Source organism: Cetorhinus maximus, chromosome 4 (genome assembly GCF_964194155.1).
Source record: "Cetorhinus maximus chromosome 4, sCetMax3.hap1.1, whole genome shotgun sequence".
Lineage (NCBI taxonomy): Eukaryota > Metazoa > Chordata > Chondrichthyes > Lamniformes > Cetorhinidae > Cetorhinus > Cetorhinus maximus.
This window is the reverse complement of record NC_135882.1, coordinates 176272760-176299939: the sequence shown is the minus strand read 5'-3', so window position 1 is coordinate 176299939 and position 27180 is coordinate 176272760. Positions and strand designations below refer to the sequence as shown.

Sequence of the window (27180 nt, the reverse complement as noted above, 5' to 3'; positions counted from 1 at the left end):
ATCAAAGGAATTTCAACCAAACAAATTAAAAATCATGCACCAAGTAATTTCTATTCCTTAATTAGCAATTTTACTGAGAGATCCCAAAGAACTCTTTGTTTCTGATAGATACTGATAGATTCAAAAATAGGTTGCAGCACAATGTTGAAAAGGTGAGGGACAGATGTTGTACAGAGCGATACAGGTTCAAAGCTGTACTTTAAGGTCATTGGTAATAACATCAGAGGGAAGATTAGTTTTTTTATGTATGTAACAGGCCTGTGCATACCTAATCTGAGGATTTGAGCTAAGTACCAAAAATTCATCTGACTAAAGAAGGAAAATATTTTGAAACACTTGGGCTGGGCTGAAATGCCATTGGTTACTATTGGTCTGATCTACCTTTCTTACCCCTGACGCACTACTTTGCTGCTACTTCCACAACGTCAACCCCCTTGGCCCCAACCCCTCACCACCCAACAAGTTGCAGCCGAGGTTGGGAACCCATCAGGTGTAGGAATTTGTATCATAGGATCTTACAGCACAGAAGGTCATTCAGCCCACCTGCCTGTGCCGGCTCCTTGAAAGAGCTATCAAATTAATTGCTCTGCAAAATTTTCTCCTGCAAGCATTTATCCAATCTCCGCTTGAAATTCACTATTTTTGAATCTGCTTCCACGCCCTTTCAGGCATGAGCATTCCAGATCACAACTGGTTACATATATATAAAAAAACAATCTTCCCTCTGATGTTATTACCAATGACCTTAAAGTACAGCCTTGAACCTGTATCACTCTGTGCAACATCCGTCATGGCACCACAACTTTCCTGTCTCTAACACACAATTTAAACTTTGACTTTGAATGATTTACAAACATACAAAGATATAAAATTGACAGGCAGGAAAAGACCAGCTGGCTCATAAAGCATACCCCACACCATGATGGCAGTAAGTGTTGCGACCTAAGAACATTTTACTTGCCCTCACACAGCCATTTAACCTCCCAGGGTAAGATCTCCATTTGGAAGGAGTGTTAAAGTCAGCATGTCAGTAAATGGGTGTTAAGGAGATTAGTTTGCTGCTATGTATGTTTCCTGTTGTTGCTTATTGTATTGTGTAAACTGTGAGCTGAACATTTTACAGCATGTCGCTGTAACAATGCTGGAACTCTCCCTGAAATTTGTGATGACTCTGGGAGGTGCCTCTGTCGGGCGGAATTTGCCGGCAATCAATGTGACCAATGTCGCCCAGGATATCACTCATTCCCACACTGTCAAGGTAAGAGTTTTGTTTCTGAATAACCAAGGCATTCTGGGGTAAAGTCTTGTGGTATTTGTATATCGTACAATTTTGTTACAACTAGAGCACTTCTATTGGTAGAATAACTTCATGCAACAACATTTTTAAAAGAAAAACCTGCATTAATAATAGTGTCATTCACAACCTCAGAATTTCTCAAAGTTCTTTACACCAATGAAGTAGTTTCTGAAGCATAGCCACTAGTGTAATGTAAGAAACCAATTTGGAAGCCAATTTGTGCATAGCAAGCTGCCACAAACTGTAATCTGATAATGGCCAGATAGTCTGCTTTTGTGACAGTGATTGAGGGATAAATAAATAATAGGAAAAATATTCCTGCTTTCTTGGAAAGTAGTGCCACGGCAGCTTTTACATTCCCCTGAGGGAACAGACAGGGTTTAAAATCTTGTCTGAAAGACAAACATCTCCGATCTTGCTACCTCAGTACTGACAATGGGAGCATCAGCTTTTATTTTGTGCTCAAGTCTCTGAAATGGGATTTTAAAACATGGGGCCAGATTTTCGTGGAGGAGATGAAAAGCTCCTCTTGGGGAAACTCCCCGACCTGGCAATCCCATCTCCCATAAAAAGGATCCCATTCACCATATTTTCATTCCAGGGAGGTGGAAGTGGGAAGTGGCCTCTGGAGATAGGCCTGAGGTTGGAAGCCGTTGGATGGCCAGGCCAGCAGGGGAGAATGGCTAGACAGCAGGCTAGGATGGCCAGGCCAGCAGGGGAGAATGGCTAGACAGCAGGCTAGGATGGCCAGGCCAGCAGGGGGGATGGCTAGACAGCAGGCTAGGATGGCCAGGCCAGCAGGGGAGGATGGCTAGACAGCAGGCTAGGATGGCCAGGCCAGCAGGGGAGGATGGCTAGACAGCAGGCTAGGATGGCCAGGCCAGCAGGGGAGGATGGCTAGACAGCAGGCTTAGATGGCCAGGCCGGCAGGCGATGGATGGCCAGACAGCAGACGATGGATGGCCAGACAGCAGGCTTGGATGGCCAGGCCGGCAGGCGATGGATGGCTAGACAGCAGGCTTGGATGGCCAGGCCGGCAGGCGATGGATGGCCAGACAGCAGGCGATGGATGGCCAGACAGCAGGCTAGGATGGCCAGGCCAACAGGCTAGGATGGCCAGGCCGGCAGATTAGGATAGCCAGGCCGACAGTCTAGGATGGCCAGGCCGGCAGATTAGGATGGCCAGACAGCAGGCTAGGATGGCCAGGCTGGCAGGCTAGGATGGCCAGGCCGGCAGACTAGGATGGCCAGACAGCAGGCTAGGATGGCCAGGCCAGCAGGCTAGGATGGCCAGGCCGACAGTCTAGGATGGCCAGGCCGGCAGACTAGGATGGCCAGGCCGGCAGGCTAGGATGGCCAGACCAACAGGCTAGGATGGCCAGGCCAACAGGCTAGGATGGCCAGGCCGGCAGATTAGGATGGCCAGGCCGACAGGCTAGGATGGCCAGACAGCAGGCTTGGATGGCCAGGCCGGCAGGCGATGGATGGCCAGACAGCAGGCTAGGATGGCCAGGCCAACAGGCTAGGATGGCCAGGCCGGCAGACTAGGATGGCCAGGCCGGCAGGCTAGGATGGCCAGGCCAACAGGCTAGGATGGCCAGGCCGACAGGCTAGGATGGCCAGGCCGGCAGATTAGGATGGCCAGGCCAACAGGCTAGGATGGCCAGGCCGGCAGATTAGGATGGCCAGGCCGACAGGCTAGGATGGCCAGGCCGGCAGATTAGGATGGCCAGGCCAACAGGCTAGGATGGCCAGACCAACAGGCTAGGATGGCCAGGCCGGCAGATTAGGATGGCCAGGCCGGCAGGCGATGGATGGCCAGACAGCAGGTGATGGATGGCCAGACAGCAGGCTAGGATGGCCAGGCCGGCAGGCTAGGATGGCCAGGCCGGCAGGCTAGGATGGCCAGGCCGGCAGGTGAGGATGGCCAGGCCGGCAGGTGAGGATGGCCAGGCCGGCAGACTAGGATTCCTGCCTCCATTTCTGGGTGATCTGCCCAGTTTCAATTATGGCCCATAAACCCTTACCCCTAACCCCTCACCCCTCCATATATCCACCATGATGTCCCCATACCCACCTATGCCCCCTCATATTCCCATGGCCCATCCATGCCCCGTCATATCCTACATGTCCTCTGCATGCCCTTCATACCAACATGCCTCCTCAATGCCCCCTCATATTCCCTATGCCTCCCACATGCTCCCATGCAACCCCCATAGCCATTCATGTAGTATCATTATGGGCAGACCTTAGGATACCTTTGAAATGGACATTAAAAGCAATTAAACTTCTAACAGTCTAATTTCATTGAAATGTACCATACTGAAAAAAACTGTCCTTCAAAAAAATTTCCAAAGAAATTAAATAAACTCATGTGGTCATCTGCTGAAAAAACAAACAAACTTCTATTACACCAACCCCATCAAAGACAGCTAATCTTTTAATTGCCTCTTAAAACTGTCAATCAAAATGTCTATATGGCCCCTGCTGAGATATGTGGTTCTGGAACTTTTTAATACTCAGCCAAGCATCATAATGGCCACAGCTGCCATAACAAACCATTCCAGCTTACAGACCATGGAACTTATTGAAATTACAAAAACATGTGGCTAAGTCTTTTTAAGCAACACCAGATGGTCTGTCAATCAAAGCAGTTCAGGAGCAGGTGGGGGCTCTTTTGTCTCTAACTGACAGCTGCTGATATTTGTTTCATTTTAGAAGGACTCCGGGGCATTTAAGTCACTTCAGATTATTATACCAGAAGTCCCAATCACTGCAGTAAAGGGCATCTAACTTACAATACAGCATCTAACTATTGAAACTGAAAGACCATTTTATTTTGTACTTCAAGCCTGTTACTGAAAATATTCCAGCAGCAGGTGACTGTTTCTTTTGGTTCTCCACTTCAGACTCTGTTATTCGCCCTTCCTCAAAGGGACCGCGAACCATACCTACTTACTGAAGAGGTCTGACTCCACTAAAATTTTGGGTGGGGTTTAAACTGCCCAACCCTGCAATGAAGCCAGCAAGGGTGGGAGTGCCGTGGGTGAGTGAGCTACCCGCACCCTTATCCTGTGCCAGTGAAAATTGCTGGTAATGGGAATGGGGGCATGAATCCCTGGATTGGGTCCTACCTGCCACTCTTAACGGGCTTCCGAGTCATCTGGACACTGCTAACTGGCTGATTAGAGATCAGGAGTTGAGCTCTCGATGGTATCCTGGTGGATCTGGAGAGTTAGCCATGAATGTCCATTATAAATAGTTCATTTCTTTTGAGTTAAGCTTTTCCATTAATGTTTATAAAGATTTGTGACAGTGGAATTAGAGATCCTTGTTTTATAAAAAAGTTGACACAACTCCTCACGCTGAACTACCCCACCATCAAAATAGCTGAGATAAACAAAAAAAAACTATGATGAAGACCATTGTTTCAGGATTAAATACTTACATTCCTGTTTATTAGTTTTGTTTTCATGATTTTAGCCACTTACAGAACCATTCAAGCACTTGAAGCTTAGTCCACTGATAAACTGAATCTCGTCTGCAGCTTATATCCTAACTCACACCAGGTCCCATCACCTCTGTACTCAGTGACCTACATTGATCCTGGTCCAGCACCACCTCAACTTTAAAATTTGTTGTTAAATCCCTTCATGAACTCGTCCCTCCCTATCTCTTTGATCTCCTCGAGTCCTACAACCCTCTGAAATCTCTGCACTCCTTCAATTCTGGCCTCTTGTGCATCCCTGTTTGCCTTCACAGTACGACTGGTGACTTTTACCTGTCTGGATCCTAAACTCAGGAATAGCTTTCCTAAACCTAACATCACTCTACCCCTCTGTCCTCCCTTAAGTCGTTCCTTAAAAACTAGCTGCAAGCTTTTAATCATCTGTCCTAATATCCCTTTATATGGCTGCGTGTCAACTTATGTCCAATAATGCCCCTCTGATGCAACTTATGATAGTTTATTACGTTAAAGATATATAAACCCAAGTTGTTATAGAACCATAGAAAAGTTACAGTGCAGAAAGAGGCCATTCAGCCCATCGTGTCTGCGCTGGCCAAAAAGGAGAAAAAAATAAACTAGCCGCTCATTTTTAATCCCACTTTCCTGCACCTGGTCCATAGCCTTGCAGGTTACAGTACTTCAGAAGCAGATCCAGATACCTTTCAAATGAGTTGAGCGTTTCAGCCTCAACCACCAACTTAGGCAATGAATTCCAGATGCCCACCACCTTCTGGGTGAAAAAGGTTTTCCTCATGTCACCTCTAACCCTTCTGCAAATCACCTTAAACCTGTGCCCCATGGTAATTGACCCCCCCGCTAGGGAAACAGATCTTTCTCGTCTACCCTATCTAGGCCCCTCATAATTTTGTACACTTCAATTAGGTCACCATTCAGCCTCCTCTGTTCGAAGGAAAACAACCCTAGCCTATCCAATCTTTCCTCATAGCTGCAATTTTACAGCCCTGGCAACATTCTTGTAAATCTCCTCTGCACTCTCCCCAGAGCAATTATGTCCTTCCTGTAATGTGGTGACCAGAACTGTACACAAAATTCCAGCTGTGGCCTAACCAGCGTTTTATACAGTTCCATCATTACATCCCCGCTTTTGTATTCAATACATCTTCCAATAAAGGAAAGCATTCCATATAGTTTCTTTACCACCTTATCCACATCTCTTGCTACCTTCAAGGACCTGTGGACATGCACTCCATGGTCTCTCACTTCCTCAACCCCTCTCGATATCCTTCGGTTTATTGAGTATTTCCTTGCTTTGTTTGCCCTCCCCAAATGCATTATTTCACACTTTTCCAGACTGAACTCCATTTGCCACTTTTCCGCTGACTCAAACAAACCATTGATAACTGGAAGCAACAGCTATGCTCTTCACTATCAACTACACAGCCAGTTTTTGTGTCATCTGCAAATTTCCCAATCATGCCTCCCACATTTAAGTCTAAATCAATATATATATAAATCATTAATATATACAACAAACAGCAAGGACCCCAACACTGAGCCCTGTGGAACACCACTGGAAACCGTTTTCCACATGCAAAAATATCCATCGACCAATACCTTTTGTTTCCTGTCACTGAGCCAATTTTGGATCCAACTCGCCACCTTCCCCTATATCCTGTAGGATCTCACTTTCCTGACCAGTCTGCCATGTGGGACCCTATCAAATGCCTTACTGAAATCCATGTAGACAACATCCACTACACTACCCTCATCAATCTTCCTTTGTTATGTTAGTAAAACATGATCTTTCCCTCCCAAAACTATGCTGGCTATTCCTGATCAACCTCTACCTTTCTAAGTGACAATTTATCCTGTCTCTCAGAATTGTTTCCAATAATTTCCCACCACCGAAGTTAGACAGACCGACCTATATTTTTCTGGCCTACCCTTCGCACCCTTTTTAAATATTGATACAGCGTTCGCAGACCTCCAATCCTCTGGTACCTCACCTGTACTTAATGAGGATTGGAAAATGATCCTCAGAGCATCCGTTATTTGCTCCTTGGCTTCCTTTAACAACCTGGGATACAATCCATCTGGCCCTGGTGATTTATCCACCTTCAAGGATGCCAGTCCCTCCAGTACTTCCTCTTTCATTATGCTTATTGTATCTAATATTTCACACTCCTCCTCTTTAACTAGAATGTCTGCATCCTCCCTCTCCTTAGTGAAGACAGAGACAAAGTACTCATTGAGAATCCTGCCCACATCTTCAACATCAACCCACAAATTACTATGTACATCTCTGATAGGCCCTACCTTTGCCTTAGTTATTCTCTTACTCTTAATGTACTGGTAAAATGTTTTAGGATTTTCTTTGATTTTACCTACCAATATCTTTTCATATCCACTCTTTGCTTTCCTAATTTCCTTTTTTATTTCACCCCTGTACTTTTTATACTCCTCTAGGTTTTCCACAGTGTTAAGCTTTTTGTGACTGCCATAAGCGTTCTTTATCTGCTTTATTTTGGTCTGTATGTTTCTGGATATCCAGGGGGCTCTAGATTTGGTAGTACCACCCTTTTTCTACACCGTGCCCATAGAATCTCACTTTTGAATACCTCCCACTGATTTGACACCTTTTACCCTTATAGTAGCTGTACCTAGTCCACTTGCGCAAGTTCACCTCTCAGCTTTATAAAATTTGTCTCCCCCCAATTTAGAACTTTTGTTCTATCTTTGTCCTTTTCCATAATGATGCTAAATCTAACTATTATGGCCACTATATGCAGTCTTGATATTCATTCACTTTTCCCTGGATGCCCCTCCATTCTGTTGTATTCTCATCTTCTCATCCCTCCTCTAGGCTTCCACTGTCCACTACCCGGACTGCTGCTCTGGACCAGCCCTGCTCCCTCCCCCATGTACCTGAAACACGAAAGGCTGCCAATTGTAGTCTCTGCCCTGTTTTATCTTGGCAGGGTCTCCCTGAGTCCTAACCTCTTTTTTAAGTCTTTCCCCTCACTGCCACAATCAATTAACATCTTTGTGATTCATGGGTTTATTGCTGGCTTTTGGTGGCAGGTCACTCTGAAGAGAATATAGAAAACTATTTTTCAGAATTTGAAAGGAGAAATGTACAGGCCATAGAGAAAGAGGACAGCTAGTAGGGCTAATTATAGTTTTGGAAGGCCAATCATCTCAGTTTCAGGACATCACTGCAGGAGTTCCTCAGGGTAGTGTCCTAGATCCAAACACCTTCATTTGCTTCATTAATGATCTTTCTTCCATATCATAACATCAGAAATTGAGATGTTCACTGATGATTGTACATTGTTCAGTTGGATTTGCAACTCCTCAGATAATGAAGCAGTCCATGTCTGCATGCAGCTAGACCTGGATTATGTTCAGGCTTGGGTTGATAGGTTGCAACTCAGGTTGTGCACACTGGGTCAGCAATATGTACCATCTACATGATGCATGTAGCGACTTGCCAAGTCGCCATCAACAGCATCATTCAAACCCATGACCTCTACCACCTAGAAGGACAAGGGCAGCAGATGCATGGGAACACCACCATCTGCAAGTTCCCCTCCAAATCACACACCATCCTAACCTGGAACCATATTCTTTTTCCTTCGCTGTCGTTGTGTCAAAAACCTGGATCTCACACTCGAACAGCACTGTGGATGTACCTACACCATATGGACTGCAGTGTTTCAAGAAGGCGGCTCACCACCACCTTCTCAAGGGCAATAAAGGATGAGCAATAAGTGCTGGCCTTGCCAGCGACACTCACAACCAAGGAAAGAATAATAAAAAGAGCCTGCACAGGCAAGATGGGCCGAATAGTCTCCTACTGTGCTGTGAGATTCAGTAATTCTGTCTACAAATTCATTCGAGATATACTTCCCATTCCTTTGTTCTTTGAGCAGTGTTTTTAGAACTATAAGCCTGGAGTTAGGCCTGAAAGAACGATCCCACTCAATGCACTCAAAATTGGGCCTTGAGCCTGATTTTCATTGAGCCGGTAAAGTGCAGAGTGTAACAGCCGGATCATTAGTTCAGCTTGATTGATGATTGGACTGAAGACAGGAAGAGGGAGCCAGGAGGATGGTGGAAGCTTATCATGGGGTGAGGGGAAGAGCTAGACTGCATGTAGTCCTTGTTTTACTGAGTTCCTCAGGGGAATAACACTCTTAAAGTGGGGGCTTTAAACACATGGGGCTTAACATCGATTTTTAAAAAAAATTGGCATTTGCCAATCTGGTAGCTGGTGCATCCCTGGTTTGAAATGTGTTGGTGTTCCCAGCTTGCCATATTGAAGGCTCAAGAGGCTGTGACATGCGGCTGAATATCTAGGTCCGAGTGTTTGGCTTCTTCTTCAGTAATGTTGTGAACATTTTTGCTTTCTCTTTTTAAAAGCATGTGAGTGTTCTGCTGATGGCTCTTATAATTCTGAATGTGACCAGATCACTGGAAAGTGTAACTGCCGGCCACATGTCACTGGACAGCGCTGTGATACTTGTGTCCCAGGAGCGTACAACTTCCCTACTTGTCAAGGTAGCATTTTTTATTATTGTTGTATGTTATTATTGCTCCTGTGAGAGATTGCTTGTTTGTGTTACAATTAAAAGGTGTAATTTTGTTGTAATTAATTTAAAGTAGGAGATTTTCAATAAGTGCTGCAGGTCGCAGTAGAGGTTGCTTAAGCCTCTGTCACATCCACCGATTCACCTTTTGCCATATCTGTGACTCGTACTAAACATCACTGAATCGTTTCTGCCAAATGGGTCACCAGTAGCTTATGATTTTTTTGAAAATACTTTATATGAAAAGGAAAAATTTGCAGGCCAATTTGAAAGAGTGAGGGCAGTGGAACTAATTGGATAGCTCTTTCAAAGAGCAGGCACAGGCACAGCAGGCTCAATGGCCTACTTATGTGGTCTATAATTTCATGATTCTCATCAACATGCAATTTATCTCGATGAAAATTTCATTCTTTTATTCTGTTGGAGAGATGAACAATAACAGACAATAGATCTAAGAAATAAATTTTTGTGAAATCCCTCATTGGCTACTGGTATCAATCTAACAGGCAGTAAGAATGTTCGATGCTGACTAATTACATTCCACAGATAGCATTTCCATAGTCCCAGCAGAACTTGCGATTCTAACCTTGATTTCATTCTTAACACATATTCATCTTTTTAAATAAGACCATAAGACCATAAGACATAGGAGCAGAAGTAGGCCATTCGGCACATCAAGTCTGCTCCACCATTCAATGAGATCATGACTGATCTGATAATCCTCAACTCCACTTTCCTGCCTGTTCCCCATAACCCTTGATTCCCTTGCTGATTAAAAATCTGTCTACCTCAGCCTTGAATATACTTAACGACCCAGCCTCTACAGTCCTCTGCGGTAAAGAATTCCACAGGTTCACTACCCTCTGAGAGAAGAAATTCCTCCTCATCTCTGTCTTAAATGGGCACCCCCTTACTCTGAGATTATGTCTTCTGGCCTTGTACTCTCTCAGAAAGGGAAACAAACTCTCAGCATCTACCCTGCCAAGCCCCCTAAGAACCTTATATGTTTCAATAAGGTCGCCTCTCATTCTTCTAAATTCCAATGAGTACAGGCCAAACCTACTCAACCTCTCATAAGAAAATCCCTCCATATCCCGGGATAAACCTCGTGAACCTTCTCTGGACTGCCTCCAATGCCAGTATATCTTTCCTTAGATAAAGGGACCAAAATTGTTCACAGTATTCTAGGTGTAGTCTAACTAGTGCCTTGTATAGTTTTGGCAAGACTTCCCTATTTTTATACTCCATTCCCTTTGAAATTAATGCCAACATTCCATTTGCCTTCCCTATTACCTGCTGAACTTGTATGTTAGCATTTTGTGATTCATGCACGAGGACTCCCAACTCCCTCTGTGCTGCAGCTTTCTTCAGTATTTCTCCATTTAAATAATATTCAGCTCCTCTATTCTTCCTGACAAAGTGCATAACCTCACATTTTCCCACATTATATTCCATCTGCCAAGTTTTTGCCCACACACTTAACCTGTCTATGTCTCTCTGTAGACTTTTTGTATCATCCTCACCACTTGCCTTCCCATCTATTTTTGTGTCATCCAGAAACTTGGCGATAGTACATGCATTTCCCTCATCCAAGTCATTAATATATATTGTAAAGAATTGAGGCCCCAGCACTGATCCTTGTGGCACTCCACTAGTTACAGGTTGCCATCCTGAAAATGCCCCACTTATCCCAACTCTTTGTCTTCTATTAGTTAGCCAATCGTCTAACCATGCTAATATACTACCTCCAATACCATGGGCTTTATATTATTAATTAGCCTTATCAAACCTTATCAAACGCCTTTTGGAAATCCAAATATATTACATCTACCAGTTCCCCTTTATCTATCCTGCTTGTTACTTCCTCAAAGAATTCTAATAAATTTTTCAGGAATGATTTCCCCTTCATGAAGCCATGCTGACTCTACTTGATTATATTGTGCATTTCTAAATGCTCTGCTATTACATCCTTTATAATATCCTTTGTGAGGTGATACACTTTGGAAGGAGTAATTTGACAGGGAAGTATTCAATGAACGGCATGGCACTAGGAAGTTCTGAGGAACAAAGGGACCTTGGTGTGTATATCCATAGATCTCTGAAGGCAGAGGGGCATGTTAGTGGGGTGGTGAAAAAGGCATATGGGACACTTGCCTTTATCAATTGAGGCATAGATTACAAAAGTAGGGAGGTCATGTTGGAGTTGTATAGAACCTTGGTGAAGCCACAGCTGGAGTACTGTGTGCAGTTTTGGTCACCACATTATAGGAAGGTTGTGATTGCACTGGAGGGGGTGCAGACAAGATTCACCTGGATGTTGCCTGGGATGAAACATTTAAGTTATGAAGAGAGGTTGGATAGACTTGGGTTGTTTTCGTTGGAGCAGAGAAGACTGAGGGGCGACCTGATTGAGGTGTACAAGATTATGAGGGGCATGGACAGGGTGGATAGGGAGCAGCTGTTCCCCTTAGTTGAAGGGTCAGTCACAAGGGGGCATAAGTTCAAGGTGACGGGCAGGAGGTTTAAGGGGGATGTGAGGAAAAACCTTTTTACCCAGAGGGTGGTGATGGTCTGGAATGCAATGCCTGGGAGGGTGGTGGAGGCAGGTTGCCTCACATCCTTTAAAAAGTACCTGGATGAGCACTTGGAACGTCATAACATTCAAGGTTGTGGGCCAAGTGCTGGTAAATGGGATTAGGTAGGTAGGTCAGGTGTTTCTCACGTGTCGGTGCAGACTCGATGGGCCGAAGGGCCTCTTCTGCACTGTGATTCTGTGATTCTGTGTGAATAGACTTTAACATTTTCCCAATGACAGATGTTAAGCTACCTGGCCTATAGTTACCAATATTTTTATCTTCCTCCGTTTTTGAATTAAAAGCAATTTACTGACAAAATATTAACTGTATATGTACCACTATCACACCAGCTGCTGGGGTTTGTTTTAAAATCCCCCAATTTTAATTGGTCCACCATTGGTGGCCATGCCTTAAGCTGCCTGAGGACCTAAGCTCTGGAATTCCCTCCCTAAACCTCTCCACCTCTCCTCCTCTCTCTCCTCCTTTGAGACACTCCTTAAAACCTGCCCCTTTGACCAAGCTTTTGGTCACCTGCCCTAATATCTCCTTATGTGCTTTGATGTCAAATTTTGTGTTATAATGCTCCTGTGAAGTGTGTTCTGAAATTTTACAATGTTAAAGGTGCTATATAAATACAACTTGTTTTTATGGCATTGGCGTATTCTCACAAATATTTACCCAATTCCCTTTTGAATGTTCCCGTTGAATCTATTTCCGCCACATGTTCAGATAGTATGTTCCAGATCACAGCTACTTATGTTTCAAAAAATGTTGCCTTGTGAAACTTCTGGTTCTATGTTCATAAATGCTCTAGATATCAATGAGCTTTCACCAATGTATGGATGAAACATTTTCCTTGTTGCATAGACTAGCTTTGTATTCCTTGAGTATTGAAAATTAAGCGGTGATCTAATTGAATAGTTTAAGATGATTGAAGAAGTTGATAGGTAGAGAGAAATTATTTCCTCTGGTGGGGAGAGAACAAGGGGAATAGTCTTAAAGATAGAGCTAGGCTGTTCAGGGAGTAATGTCAGGAAGCACTTGTTTGTACAAAGGGTAGTAGAAATCTGGAACTCCCCGAAAAGCTGTTGAGGCTGGGGGATCAATTGAGAATGTCAAAACTGAGATTGATAGATTTTTGTTGGGTCAGCGGATTAAGTGTCACAAAACCAAGCTAGGCAATTGGATTTAAGATACAGATCAACCAGGACCTAACTGAATGACAGAATAGGTTTGAGGGGCTGAATGGCCTAGTTCCATCCTGTATGATTCTATCATTCTACTGTTGTTTCAAAAATGTAATCATTATTACAAAACCAAGCTGGATGTCAGTGTGTGCACAGAGTAAGAGGTAGTGTGTTATTTAGTATTTGTTATGAGGTATTTCATATTATTGAATATTTCTGTTCCTAATTTGTGGTATTCTTTTCAGTTACTGACTGCCATTCAGCTGGTACAGCAAGTCATGCTCCTTCACCTCGTTTTGTAAGTATTTGTGTTTTTGTAGTTAAAATACATGGGACTGGAATGTATTTCTGGCACTGATACAAGTTGGGTTGCTGCAGAGATCTGCCCCATGCTGAGAGTTAATGGACCGTTGCCAGTGATTACTGCTCCACATCTCTGGTTTCTGCAGTAGCTCAGATCCAACTGCACGAGATCAAACGAGTAATGACTTAAGCAAATGTGTTTTCAAGTGCAGTTTAGATAAGCACCAGCAAACTTGTGCATAGAGGGAAAAGTCTGAATATTGTTCTCACAAATGCGTGTGAGTTTCAAGTTCTATTTGCGGCTGCAAAACTCACTGGCACAGTCCAGGGGCCAGAATTTCGCTGCTGCGATCAGGTCTGAATGGAGGAGGGCGATCGAAAAAACTGGCACTGACATCACCATTGTAGATTTTCATGAGCACAGCAGAGGATAAATCTGAGAACTTGCCTGCATTCATGGTAAGGCCAGCTGAGGTCAAAAAATCCCCTCTTTTTACCTGCCTTGAAATTTTGTGGAGGCAGCAAGCTTTCAGTGCTAAAACAAAAACAAAAAATGCTGGAAAAATTCAGCAGGTCTGACAACATCTGTAGAAAGAAAGACAGAGTTAACGTTTCGAGTCCGTATGATTCTTCTTCAGAGCTGACTCTCAGTACTTCCAGGCAACTTTCAGTACTATAACTTTCAACTACAACTTTCAACTTTCTGGACTATACTCAGTTCTGCCGAAGGGTCATGAGGACTCGAAACGTTAATTGATTTCTTCTCCACCGATGCTGCCAGACCTGCTGAGTTTTTCCAGATAATTCTGTTTTTGTTTTTAACTTTCAGTACTGGTCTGTCTCAGACTGGCTGAAGGCAGACATGGGTCAAATCAGGCATGAGTTAGTCAGGCAAGAGAAGTTTCTGAAGGTAAAAGCCTAAAGGCTGATAAGAGCTGAAAAGGCTTACCCCTTTGAAGGAAAAATTGCCATCATAGGTTGACATTAAGAACTTTGCCAGTTCGGGGGGTCATCATGTGGACATTGGAGTGAAGGGCAAGGCTGTCTGGACTCCAATTGAGCGCCAAGAAGGGTGCAGGGGGGGGCTACTGTCTGAAGATGTATCTGCTTCTGACACCTCCTCCCACACATGAGTGGTCTGCATCTCATCCAGTGCCCCCCTATCTGCATGCAAGGACCCGCCAAGGTAAATGTGTCTGCCCTCATGGATGGTGTGCTAGTAAGATTTGATGCTGCATCCTCCAATATAAGACCATAAGACGTAGGAGCAGAAGTAGGCCATTCAGCCCATCATGTCTGCTTCACCATTCAATGAGATCATGACTGATCTGATAATCCTCAACTACACTTTCCTGCCTTTTCCCCATAACCCTTGATTCCTTACTGATTAAAAATCTGACTATCTCAGCCTTGAATATACTTAACGACCCAGCCTCTACAGCCCTCTGTGGTAAAGAATTCCACAGGTTCACTAACCTCTGAGAGAAGAAATTCCTCATCTCTGTTTTAAATGGGCGACCCCTTACTCTGAGATTATGTCTTCTGGTCCTAGACTCTCCCACAAGGGGAAACAACTTCTCAGCATCTACCCTGTCAAGCCCCCTAAAGGCCAACATTCAATTTGCCTTCCCTGTTACCTGCTGAACTTATATGCTAGCTTTTTGTGATTCATGCACGAGGACCCCCAAATCCCTCTGTGCTGCAGCTTTCTTCAGTCTTTCTCCATTTAAATAATATTCAGCTCTTCAAAGTGCATAACCTCACACTTACCCACATTATATTCAATCTGCTACATTTTTCCCACTCACTTACCTGTCTGTATCCCTCTGTAGAGTCTTTGTGTCATCCTCACCACTTGCCTTCCCACCTATTTTTGTGTCATCCGCAAACTTGGCGATAGTACATTTGTTTCCCTCATCCAAGTAATTAATATATAATGTAAATAATTGTGGCCCCAGCACAGATCCCTGTGGCACTCCATTAGTCATAGGTTGCCATCTTGAAAATGCCTCCCGTATCCCAACTCTCTGTCATCTATTAGTTAGCCAGTCCTCTATCCATACTAATATACTATCCTCAACACCATGGGCTCCTATCGTATTAAGCAGCCTTATGTGTGATACCTTATCAATCGCCTTTTGGCAATCCAAATATATTACATCTACCAGTTCCCCTTTATCTATCCTGCTTGTTACCTCCTCAAAGAATTCTAATAAATTTTTCAGGCATGATTTCCCCTCCATGAAGCCATGCTGATTCTGCTTGATTAGATTATGCATTTCTAAATGCTCTGCTATTACATCCTTTATAATAGACTCCAACATTTTCCCAATGACGAATGTTAAGCTAACTGGCCTATAGTTACCTGTTATTTGTCTCCCTTCCTTTTTGAATAAGGGTGTTACATTGGCAGTTTTCCAAGGGGAGGTTGTGATGTAGTGGTATTGTCACTGGACTGATAATCTAGAAACCCAGGGTAATGCTCTGGGGACCCAGGTTCACAATCCCACCATGACAGATTTTTAAAAAAAATCTGGAATTAAAAAGTCTAATAATGACCTTGAAACTGTTGTCATAAAAGCCCATCTGGTTCACTAATGTCCTTTAGGGAAGAAAATCTGCCATCCTTACTTTTTAAAAAAAATCATTCATGGGATGTGGGTGTCGCTGGCTAGACCAGCCTTTATTGCCCATCCCTAATTGCCTTTATTGCCCATCCCTAATTCCCTTGATCAGAGGGCATTTAAGAGCCAACCACATGTGGGTGTGGGTCTGGAGTCACCTGTAAGCCAGACCAGGTAAGGACAGCAGATTTCCTTCCCTACAACAATCAACAATGGTTTCATGGTCATCATTAGACTTTTAATTCCAGATTTTTATTGAATTCAAATTCCACCATGGCAGCATTCCACCAGGGCAGGATTTGAATCCAGGTCCCCAGAGCATCAACCTGGGTCTCTGGATTACTAGTTCAGCGACAATACCACTGCGCCATCACCTCCCTCCAACCTGGTGTGTCCTACATGTGACTCCAATCGTACAGCAATGTGGTTGACTCTTAACTGACTCTGAAATTGCCTAGCAAGCCACTCAGTTCAAGGGAAATTAGGGATGGGCAACAAATGCTGGCTTAGCCAGTGATGCTCACATCCCATGAAAATAATTAAAAAAAAAAACATCCTTAGAAGTATCATGTTTCAATATTGGCATGTCCTCAGAAGATTATGGCTCCGAGGGGTAAGTGAGTGTCCTGGGCAAACACTCCTCCAATGTTGAGGAGCAGCATGAGTCCTGTGGCTTCTCAGCTGCTGTGAGTCATGTAGGGTCTATACCCAAGAGTTGCCCTAATGATTGGAGATTGCACTTGCCTTGCCAGAGCATATGAGGCCATTGAACCTTTTGCTACACTGCACCCGTGTCCTCTGTATGACTCTTCCATTGCTCACTATTTCAGGCCCTCTTGGTCTAGGCAGGTGACATCCTCCTTCCACCCTCTGGGAAAATAATCTCTCTCCTCTCACTAATGACTTCAGCCATGGTCTCCAGGTCGAGGTCAGGGGGCACACTGTCTTGGCTCTAGCTCTCCTGAAACATCATGGCATAAGTTGTAAGCCATTTCAGAAGTCTTGAAATGGCAGCCACAGCAATGGCTGTCTTTGCACATTTAAATCTGGAAATCACTGAATGTTTTTGGGACAATTTCTTCGACCGATATGTTCTAGAGCCAAGCAGGGAGCATGCTGTCCTAGACCTGGTAATGTGCAAGAATGTTCTAGAGCCAAGCAGGGAGCATCCTGTCCTTGACCTGGTAATGTGCAATAAGTCAGGATTAATAAATAACTCCTAGTAAAGGAGCCTGTAAGTGACAGTGATCACAATATGATAGAATTTCATGTTCAGTTTGAAAGCGAGAAGTGTGGGTCCATGACTAGTGGTTTAAACCTAAATAAGGGTAACTCTGAGGGTATGATGGCAGAGCTGTCTAAGGTGAAATGGGAAACTCGGTTAAAATGTAGCACTGTAGAGTTGCACTGGCAGACTTTTAAAGAGATATTTAATAACGCTCAGCAAATATTTATCGCAGTGATTAAAAAATGCTCTTTGAGAAGGATGCTCCATCTGTGGCCAAATAAGGAAGTTAAGGAATCATATTAAATTGAAAGAAACACTGTACAAATCTTCAAAGATTAGTGGTCAGTCAGAGGATTGAACAGATTTTAAGGACCAGCAAAGAATGGCTAAAAAGATGTTAAAGAGGCAGAGAGCAGAGTATGAGAGAAAGCTAGCTAGTAATATAAAAAGAGTTAGTAAAAGTTTCTACAAGTATTTGAAGAGGAAAATAGTAACTAAAACCAGTGTTGTTGCTCTAGAGAGTAGGTGGAACCGTCCCAGATTTGCACTAAGTACGGTAGGACATTTTACTCACCGGCCGCAATGGCAGCTTTTCACGCCGTATCATCCCAATCCAACCTCATTAATCATGCAACCCAGGAAACACGCCGTTTTGATGGTGAGCGGGCTCCGATTCACCCGCCAGGCTGTCACCTCGCCGCTTCTCATGCCGGGTGCCACATTTAAAGTGCAGCCGTGCACACACCTCTCAGTGCTTCCAGCTCAGGACAGGCAAAGAAGACATGGCTCCGAAAGGCAAGAAGACTGCAATCCCCTGGTTTAGTGACATGCCCCTTGAGCGGCTTTTGGATGCTGTGGAGGCCGGCTGTGATGTCCTCTACCACCGCTCTGGCTGTAGGAAGGGCGGCAACATTACCACTTCCTTTTAAGACTGAGTTGAGGAGAATTTTTTCTCTCAGAGGGGTGTTAGTATGTGGAATTTTCTTCCCCAGAAAGTAGTGGAGGCTGGGTCTTTGAATTTATTCAAGACTGAGTTAGATAGATTTTGGAAAGATTAAGGAATCAACGATTATTGGGGACAGACAGGAAGGTGGAGCTGAGACCACAACCAGATCAGCCATGATCATATTGAATGGTGGAGCAGGCTCAAAAGGCCAAATGGCCTACTCCTGCTCCTAAGTTCTGTGTTCCTATGAAGGAGATTTGCCTCCATTTCCACCTCTATGGCCACTTATTGGCCAGCTGTCCAATTAACCCCTCGCCTCTGCCAAAATAGCAAGGACCTCCTGGTTCACGTCCAGGTCGGGCTGGGTTTCCGACTCAGGTACAAACCCACCTCCCTATTCCCACGTCCTCTGTTAAAATCTGGCCCCAGGTGTGTATTAATTTATGAATGCCGTGCAATGACTTGTAAAAACAGCAAAGATTTTGAAGGCCAACTCCAAGTGGCTGACCGTACTTATACAGGGAAACACCTGGCGCATTGTTCGTGTTCTGGGTTGCCAACCCTCCAGGATTGCCCTGGAGTCTCTAGGCAGTTATGACTAATCTCCAGGACCTTGCTGCGAGGAAAAACCCAGGAAAAAAATAGTCAGTGAAATGAAAAAAAATGTATAAAGTTGTCCATTTATCAAATACATTTCTTTGAACATATTTTAATTAATAATTTATAAAAAAATATTGGCATGGGAAGAACTGCTGTTTGACTGCCTGTCTAGAATCATCCAATTGAGTAATGATTGCCACTTGGCCATAGGAAGGTGAGGAACTGCAACTATGGACGAGTCAGGAGACCAATAACGGGATCGAGGCAGGAGGTCATGTGCTGAAACCTCAAGCAATATGCCCAACCAGAGTTGGCAACCCCTGCTTTATACACAGATTTTAAACTTGTAAATTCAAACTTAAGAGAAGTGAATGTGCAGCATATTTATTAAAATATATGTAGATTAGGGCACAGCCCCAGCTTAGGAAAGTATAAGTAACTAATAGCGGGCAAAAGTGTGAAAAGGTCTGTGTCCATTATTTTAATGTGCTACTGAACTGACAACAAGCTGGCTTATGAACTATGTTTTAACTCTCATATGTCTCCTGTAAATTTCCTGTTCAGCAGGGTTCCTGCCAGTGCCTGGCAAATGTCGAGGGGTCTAAATGTGACCAATGTAAGTCACTCTACTGGAACCTAGCTGAGCAAAATCCTAATGGTTGCATTGGTAAGTAATCAATGTGTTTCTTACCTAGGTTAAAACGGCTGGACCATGCGGTGGACCTGTTCATTGTACCTGTTCATGAGCTCTGCATGTGTGAGATATTAAGCAACAAATACGTCTGATATAATTCAATATTTATGAATTGATATCAATAGTTTTAACTTGATTGCTGTGGAATAATCCTCATTGACACTTTCAACAAACCTAAAAAAATCCTATCATTTTCAAACTCAGCTACAAATAACTGCTAAAAATAGTTAGTGCCATGGATTAACTAGGCACTAAGGCCTGAATTTTCAGCTCGTCGGGCAGGCACAATTGGCGGTCCTGGGATTGGCTGGGAAACGGACCACCAACTGTGATCGGCCCCCGACCGCGATTTCACGCTGGCTGAAGAGCTCAGCACTGCCGGGGTGGGGTAGGAGGAGGGCGGGCAATGATGTCAACGCAGGTGTGGGTGAGCACTGAAAAAAAGCATCCTGAAGGCAGAGAGCTGCCTCAGGGAGCTGCAGACTCGAAAACCATGAAATAACGTTTTAAAAATCAGAGAAAAAATGTCCAAGCATCACAATCAGGCACCTGAACCAGATGAGAAAATTGCTGTCCACAGGCTTTTATTTTTATTTTAATTTTATTTAATAACGGAAACCTCATCCCACCCTTGAATGAGGTTTGATGAAAAATGCAAAGTCCGTCTAGCCAATTTGCCGGTAGGTTGGACAGGCCATGAAAAATCGGAGACAATTGCGCTGTTAATGGGCTTAGCGCGAGTGCGGGGTGATGTCAGGACACTCGCCCAATGCTCGCCCGTCTGCAAGGTGTAAAATTCTGCCCTAAATTAAAAAAACAGAACTTCAAAGGTAATAATCTCTGGATTATTACCTGAGCCATGTGCAAATTGGTATAGGGAAAATAAAATGAGAGAAGTGAATGCATGGCTCAAAGGTTGGTGTGGGAGGAGTGGGTTCTGGTTCATGGGGCACTGACACCAGTACGAGGGAAAGTGAGAGTTGTACCATTCGGCTTGTCTTCATCTGAACCATGCTGGGACCAGTGTTCTAGCCAGCCGCATAACTATGGAAGTAGAGAAGGTTTTAAACTGAATAGTGGCGATAAGGGATCAAATTTGGTAAATCAAAAAGTATAGACAAGATAAGAGAGAAAGGTATTAATATGGAAAATGATAAACAGACCATGACAGGAAGTGACAGAGAGTACAATTCTCAGAGTAAATCAGAAGATAAGGCTAGAGGTTACAAAAATAATAAAAGGACAAAACTAAAGGCTTTGTATCTGCATGCATGTAGCATTTGAAACAAAACAGATGAACTGAGAGCACAAATAGAAATAAATAGTGTGCACTGATAGCCATTACAGAGGTTGCAGGATGACATAGGTTGGGACCTGAATATTGAAGGGTATGGGACATTTAGGTAGGACAGGAAGCTAGGAAAATGTGGAGGGTTGGCTCTGTTAATTATTGATAGTATTAGCACATTAGAGAGTGATAACCTAAGTTCAGGAAAACAGGATGTAGAGGCAGTTTGGATAGAGATAAGAAACAATAGAGCCAAGAAGTCAGTGGTGGGAGTGGTGTACAGGCCCCCTAACAGTAACCACATGGTAGGATGGGGTATAAAGGAGGAAATAATGGGAGCTTGTCAGACACAGAATGTTTTCGGGATAGTTTCTTAGAACAGCACGTTCTGAAGCCAATCAGAAAGCAGACTATACTAGGCCTGGGGCTGCATCTTCCGGTTGGCGAGTGGGGGGCGGGGTCCGCTTGCCGACACGTAAAATGATGCAAGGTGACGTCAGGCGTACGTCCCGACGTCATCCTGCGTCATTTAGATTTTCAGTTCGGTGGGCATGCAGCCGATTCGGCTGCGCACCTGCCGAACTGTCAAAGGCCTATTAAGGCCATTAAAAAAGTAATTTAAATGATTAATGGACCTGCCCATCCAACCTTAAGGTTGGCGGGCAGGCAAAGGGCCCAGGCGGCCTTCAGATAAAACATGAAACCTCATCCACAAGCAGGATGAGGTTTCATGAGGGTATTAAAATTTGTATAAAATGTCTAAATAAAAGAAATTGGCATGTCCCAGCTCATGTGACAGTGTCACATGAGGGGACATGTCAGGAATATTTTTTTCTGCCTTTAATGAAAGTTTGAATCTTGAGCCAATTTCCCTGAGGCAGCACTTTGCCTCAGGGAGATCTGTGTGCTCCGCACTCCTGGCTCAAGGAATCCCCCCCCCGCCCGCACAGGGAGCGCATAGTGCTTCCAGGTGGACGTCACGCCTTAATTGGCCTGCCCATGTAAAATGGCGCTGCGCCCCCAACGGGGGTCGCTGATCGGGAACCCACCCGCTTGCGCCCGCTCCTTCACAACACCTCCAACAGGTGGGGGGGTGGGGACGTGGGGTGGGGGGGGGAATGCTACCCCTGGTATTGTACAACAGGATAGGATTAATTAATGACCTCATAGCGAAGGCAACCCTAGTTGGCAGTGATCATAATATGATTGAATTTATACATTCAATTTGAGGGAGAGAAGAGTGGCTCTAGACTAGTATTTTAAACTTAAATAAGGGCATTTGTGGGGCATGAAAGTAGAGCTAGCTAAAGTGAACTGGCAAACTAGGTTAAGGGATAGGTTATTAGAGAAGCAGTTTAAGGGGATATTTAAGAATACACAGTATGGGTATATTTCAATGAGAAAGAAAAATTCCAAGGGGAGGTCACACCATCTGTGGTTAACTAAAAAAGTTAAAGATAGTATCAAACTTGAAGATAAAGCATATAATTGTGCAAAGCTGGATGACCAGTCGGAAGATTGGACAGATTATAAAGAACAGCAAAGAATGACGAAAATATTAATAAGGAAGGAAAAATTAGAGTATGAGAGAAAGCTAACTGGGAATAAAAAGACAGGTAGTAAGAATTTCTATAGATATTTAAAAAGAAAAGTTAACAAAGTGAGCATTGGTCCTAAGTGAATCTGGGGAATTAATAATGGAAAATAAAGAGATGGCAGATGAATTGAACAGATATTTTTCATTGGCCTTCACTATAGAGGATACAAGTAACATCCCAGAAATATCTGTAAATCAGGAAATGGAAGGGAGTGAGGATCTCGGGAAATTTACAATCACCAGGGAAGTGGTACTGAACAAATTGTTGGAGCTGCCGGCTGACAAATCCTTGGGTCCAGATGGACTTCATCCTAGGGTCTTAAAAGAAGTGGCTAGTGAGATAATTGATGCGTTGGTTTTATTTTCCAAAATTCCCTAAATTCAGAGAAGGTTCCATTAGAATGGAAATTGGGGAATACATGCAGAAGGATCTGTGTGTCCTAGCGCATGAATCACAAAAGGTTAGTTTGCAGGTACAGCAGGAAATTAGGAAAGCTAATAGGATATCATTGTTTATTATGAGAGAAATTGAATACAAAAGTAGTTCACGGCGGAAGACACGAGTGACATCCCCAAAGTTCAAGAGAGTCGGGGGGCAGAGGTGAGTATGGTGGCCATTACCAAGGAGAAGGTACTAGGAAAACTGAAAGGTCTGAAGTTGGATAAATCACCTGGACCAGATGGATTACACCCCAGAGTTCTGAAAGAGATAGCTGAAGAGATAGTGGAGGCGTTAGTGGTGATCTTTCAGGAATCACTGGAGTCAGGGAGGGTCCCAGAGGACTGGAAAATCGCTAATGTAACTCCCTGTTTAAGAAGGGAGTGAAGCAAAAGACGGGAAATTACAGGCCGATTAGCCTGACGTCAGTCGTTGGTAAGATTTTAGAGTCCATTATTAAGGATGAGATTTCAGAATACTTGGAAGTGCATGGTAAAATAGGGCAAAGTCAGCATGGTTTCATCAAGGGGAGGTCATGCCTGACAAATCTGTTAGAATTCTTTGAGGAGGTAATGAGTAGGTTAGACAAAGGAGAGCCAATGGATGTTATCTACTTGGACTTCCAGAAGGCCTTTGACAGGGTGCCGCACAGGAGGCTGCTCAGTAAGATAAGAGCCCATGGTGTTAGAGGCAAGATACAAGCATGGATAGAAGATTGGCTGTCTGGTAGGAGGCAGAGAGTGGGGATAAGGGGGTCCTTCTCAGGATGGCGGCCGGTGACTAGTGGAGCTCCGCAGGGGTCAGTGTTGGGACCACAACTTTTCACTTTATACATTAATGATCTAGATGAAGGAACTGAGGGCATCCTGGTTAATTTTGCAGATGATACAAAGATGGGTGGAGGGACAGGTAGTATTGAGGAGGCGGGGAGGCTGCAGAAGGATTTGGACAGCTTAGGAGAATGGGCAAAGAAGTGGCAGATGGAATACAATGTGGGGAAGTGTGAGGTCATGCACTTTGGTAGGAAGAATAGAGGCATGGACTATTTTCTAAATGAGGAGAGAATTCAGAAATCTGGAGTGCAAAGGGACTTGGGAGTCCTAGTCCAGGATTCTCTTAAGGTTAACTTGCAGGTTGAGTCGGTAGTTAGGAAGGCAAATGCAATGTTGGCATTTATTTTGAGAGGACTAGAATATAAAAGCAGGGATGTGCTGCTGAGGCTTTATAAGGCTCTGGTCAGACCACATTGAGAATATTGTGAGCAATTTTGGGCCCCGTATCTCAGGAAGGATGTGCTGGCCCTGGAGAGGGTCCAGAGGAGGTTCACGAGAATGATCCCAGAAATGAAAGGCTTAACATATGAGGAACGTTTGAGGACTCTGGGTCTATACTCGATGGAGTTTAGAAGGATGAGGGGGGATCTTATTGAAACTTACAGAATACTGAAAGGCCTGGATAGAGTGGACGTGGGGAAGATGTTTCCATTGGTAGGAGAGACTAGGACCCGAGGGTACAGCCTCAGAGTAAAGGGAAGACCTTTTAGAACAGAGATGAGGAGAAACTTCTTCAGCCAGAGAGTGGTGAATCTATGGAATTCATTGCCACAGAAGGCTGTGGAGGCCAGGTCATTGAGTGTATTTAAGACGGAGATGGATAGGTTCTTGATTGGTAAGAGGATCAAAGGTTATGGGGAGAAGGCGGGAGAATGGGGTTGAGAAACTTATCAGCCATGATTGAATGGCGAGCAGGCTCGATGGGCCGATTGGCCTAATTTCTGCTCCTATGTCTTATGGTCTTATGGTATTATGGTAGAGAGTTTATGCTTCGTTTATACAGGGCATTAGTGAGACAACATCTGGAGTACTGTGTACAATATCGGCCTTCTTATTTAAGGAAGGATGTAAAAGTGTTGGAAGCTGTTCAGAGCTAAACTAATATCTGAATTGGGTGGGTTGTCTTATGAGGAAAGATTGGACAGGCTAGACTTGTGTCTGCTGGAGTTTAGAAGAGTAAGAGGCAACTTGATTTAAACATATAAGATCCTGAAGGCTCTTGGCAGGATGGATGTGGAATGGATGTTTCCTCTTGTTGGAGAATCTAGAACTTGGGGCCACTGTTTAAAAATAAGAAGAAGCACATTTAAAACAGAGATGAGGAAAAATTTTTTCTCTCAGAAAGTCGTGAGTCCATGGAACTCTCTTCCTCAAAAGGCTGTGAAAGCAGAGTCTTTGAATAGTTTTAAGGCAGAGGTAGATAGATTCTTGATATGCAAGGGGGGGAAAGGTTATCAGGGTGGAGTAGGTTACAACCAGATCGGCCATAATCTTATTGAATGGTAGAACAGGCTTGAGGGACCAAGTGGCCTACTCCTGCCCCTAATTCATATGTCAGTGTGTTTATATGTATTAAAGAATTACATCGAATTTACAGCACAGAATCAAGTCATTCAGCCAAACTGGTCATTCTGCTGTTTATGCTCTATACAAACCTCTTCCCAGCCTTTTTCAACTAAGCCTTTCAATATAATCTTCAATTCTTTCTCCATCATGTGCTTCCCTAGACTCGCCTTAAATGCATCTGCACTACTTGCCTCAAACTACTAAGCGTGATAGTGAGTTCCACATCCTTAACGCCTTCTGGGTAAAGAACTTTCTCCTGAGCTCCTCATTGGTTAGAGAGTATCTTATGTTTATGACCCCTAGTTTTGGACTCCTCGCAAGCAGGAAAATTTTCTTTACTTCTACCCTATCAAACCCTTGCATAATTTTAAAGATCTCTATCAGGTCACCCCCTCAGCCATCTCTTTTCTAGAGGAAGGAGCACTAACCTGATCAGCCTGATAGCTTTTTAAAATTCATTCATGGGATGTGGGCATCACTGTCTAGGCCAGCATTTATTGCCCATCCCTAATTGCCCTTGAGAAGGTGGTGGTGAGCTGCTTTCTTGAGCTGCTGCAGTCCATGTGGTGTAGGTACACCCACAGTGCTGTTAGGAAGGGAGTTCCAGGATTTTGACCCAGCGACAATGAAGGAACGGCGATATATTTCCAAGTCAGGATGGTGTGTGTGTCTTGGAGGGAACTTGCAGGTGGTAGTGTTCCCATGTATCTGCTGCCCTTGTCCTTCTAGATAGTTGTAACCTCTTAGTTCAGGATTCATGGTTCTAAACCTTTTTCTTTTGCTCCGCCTCCAGTGCCTCAAAAGCCTTTTTGTTAACATGAAGACCAGTCTTTAGATAGTATAACATGTGAAGCATTTGTCTAGCAATATCAGTTACGATAACTTGGATTTAAAAGTTGAAATGTAGTCTTTAAAATTTATACCAGTTATTACGACCAAGATGGGAGGAGTGCACTGTCTGTCTCTAGTTCCACTACTCGAGGATCCAACTAGCTATACCACCAAATGTGTGCTTTACCTATTAGTCTTAGAATGACCACTTAATGCCCGGGCTTCTTCAAATACACACACACACGCACGCACACACACATACAGGAAAGGAATTCTGACCAAAAGGGTAAAAGTCATTGCACTCAGCACTGGTCTGTGAAACAGTCAATGATACTCGAATTACTTTTCAGGGCGGACTTCACGGAAAACTTGCAATCAGTTGATTTCGGAACGTAGATCAACTTTGGAGCAACTTCCATTCACCCTTTGCTTTGGACTAGGTCTGGAGATTCAGGCTGTCTCCTTTATCCAAACAGTTGATCCTTCTTGTTTTCTCCCCAAAATGAAAGCCAGCCTACCAGCTTTAAACACAGTTGTCCAGGCACTTTTTTTCTCCTCAAACCCATAAACCACCGTGTGACCCTTTTGTAAACAGTCTGGGTTATATGGTTGGTCTCTCAGCACTGGTCTGCGAAACAGTCAATGACACCAAATCATTGGAGTTTTGTGTCCAATTTTGAACACCACACATCAGAAAGGATGTCAAGGTCATGGAGGGGAGATTGGCTTGAATGGTATCAGGGATAAAGGACTTCAATTATGTGCAGATACTGGAGTTATACTCCTTGGAATAGTGAACATTAAGGGGAGATTAATAGAGCTACTCACAAACATGAATGGTTTTGATAGAGTTAATAAGGAGAAATTGTTACCACTGGTAGGAAGATCGGTAACCAGAAGGCGTAGAATTAAAGCAATTGGCAAAATAACCAGATGGGAGATGAAGAATAAGCTCTTTACAAAGCAAGTTGTTATTATTGAATCATATCAATCACAGAATTGTTACAGCACAGAAAAAGGCCATTTGGCCTATTGTGTCCATGCTGGCTCTCCTAAGGAGAAATTCAAATCCTGAAATATAGAAAACGTAGACAAATTTACAGTACAGAAGAA

At 43.8% G+C, this 27180-nt stretch overlaps 1 protein-coding gene across 4 annotated transcripts in view; it reads left to right on the top strand.

The window, feature by feature from the left end:
* The window catches only part of lama3 (laminin, alpha 3), a 500534-nt gene that overhangs the window by 230606 nt on the left and 242748 nt on the right, over nucleotides 1-27180 (top strand). For 3 of the 4 annotated variants that reach the window (XM_078541178.1, XM_078541182.1, XM_078541179.1), the window contains exons 14-17: nucleotides 1124-1258; nucleotides 9189-9326; nucleotides 13364-13416; nucleotides 19384-19486. In XM_078541178.1, the coding sequence (XP_078397304.1) occupies nucleotides 1124-1258; nucleotides 9189-9326; nucleotides 13364-13416; nucleotides 19384-19486 (429 nt within the window). The remainder of the gene's footprint in view (nucleotides 1-1123; nucleotides 1259-9188; nucleotides 9327-13363; nucleotides 13417-19383; nucleotides 19487-27180) is intronic. The other variant, XM_078541180.1, reaches the window with a different exon arrangement.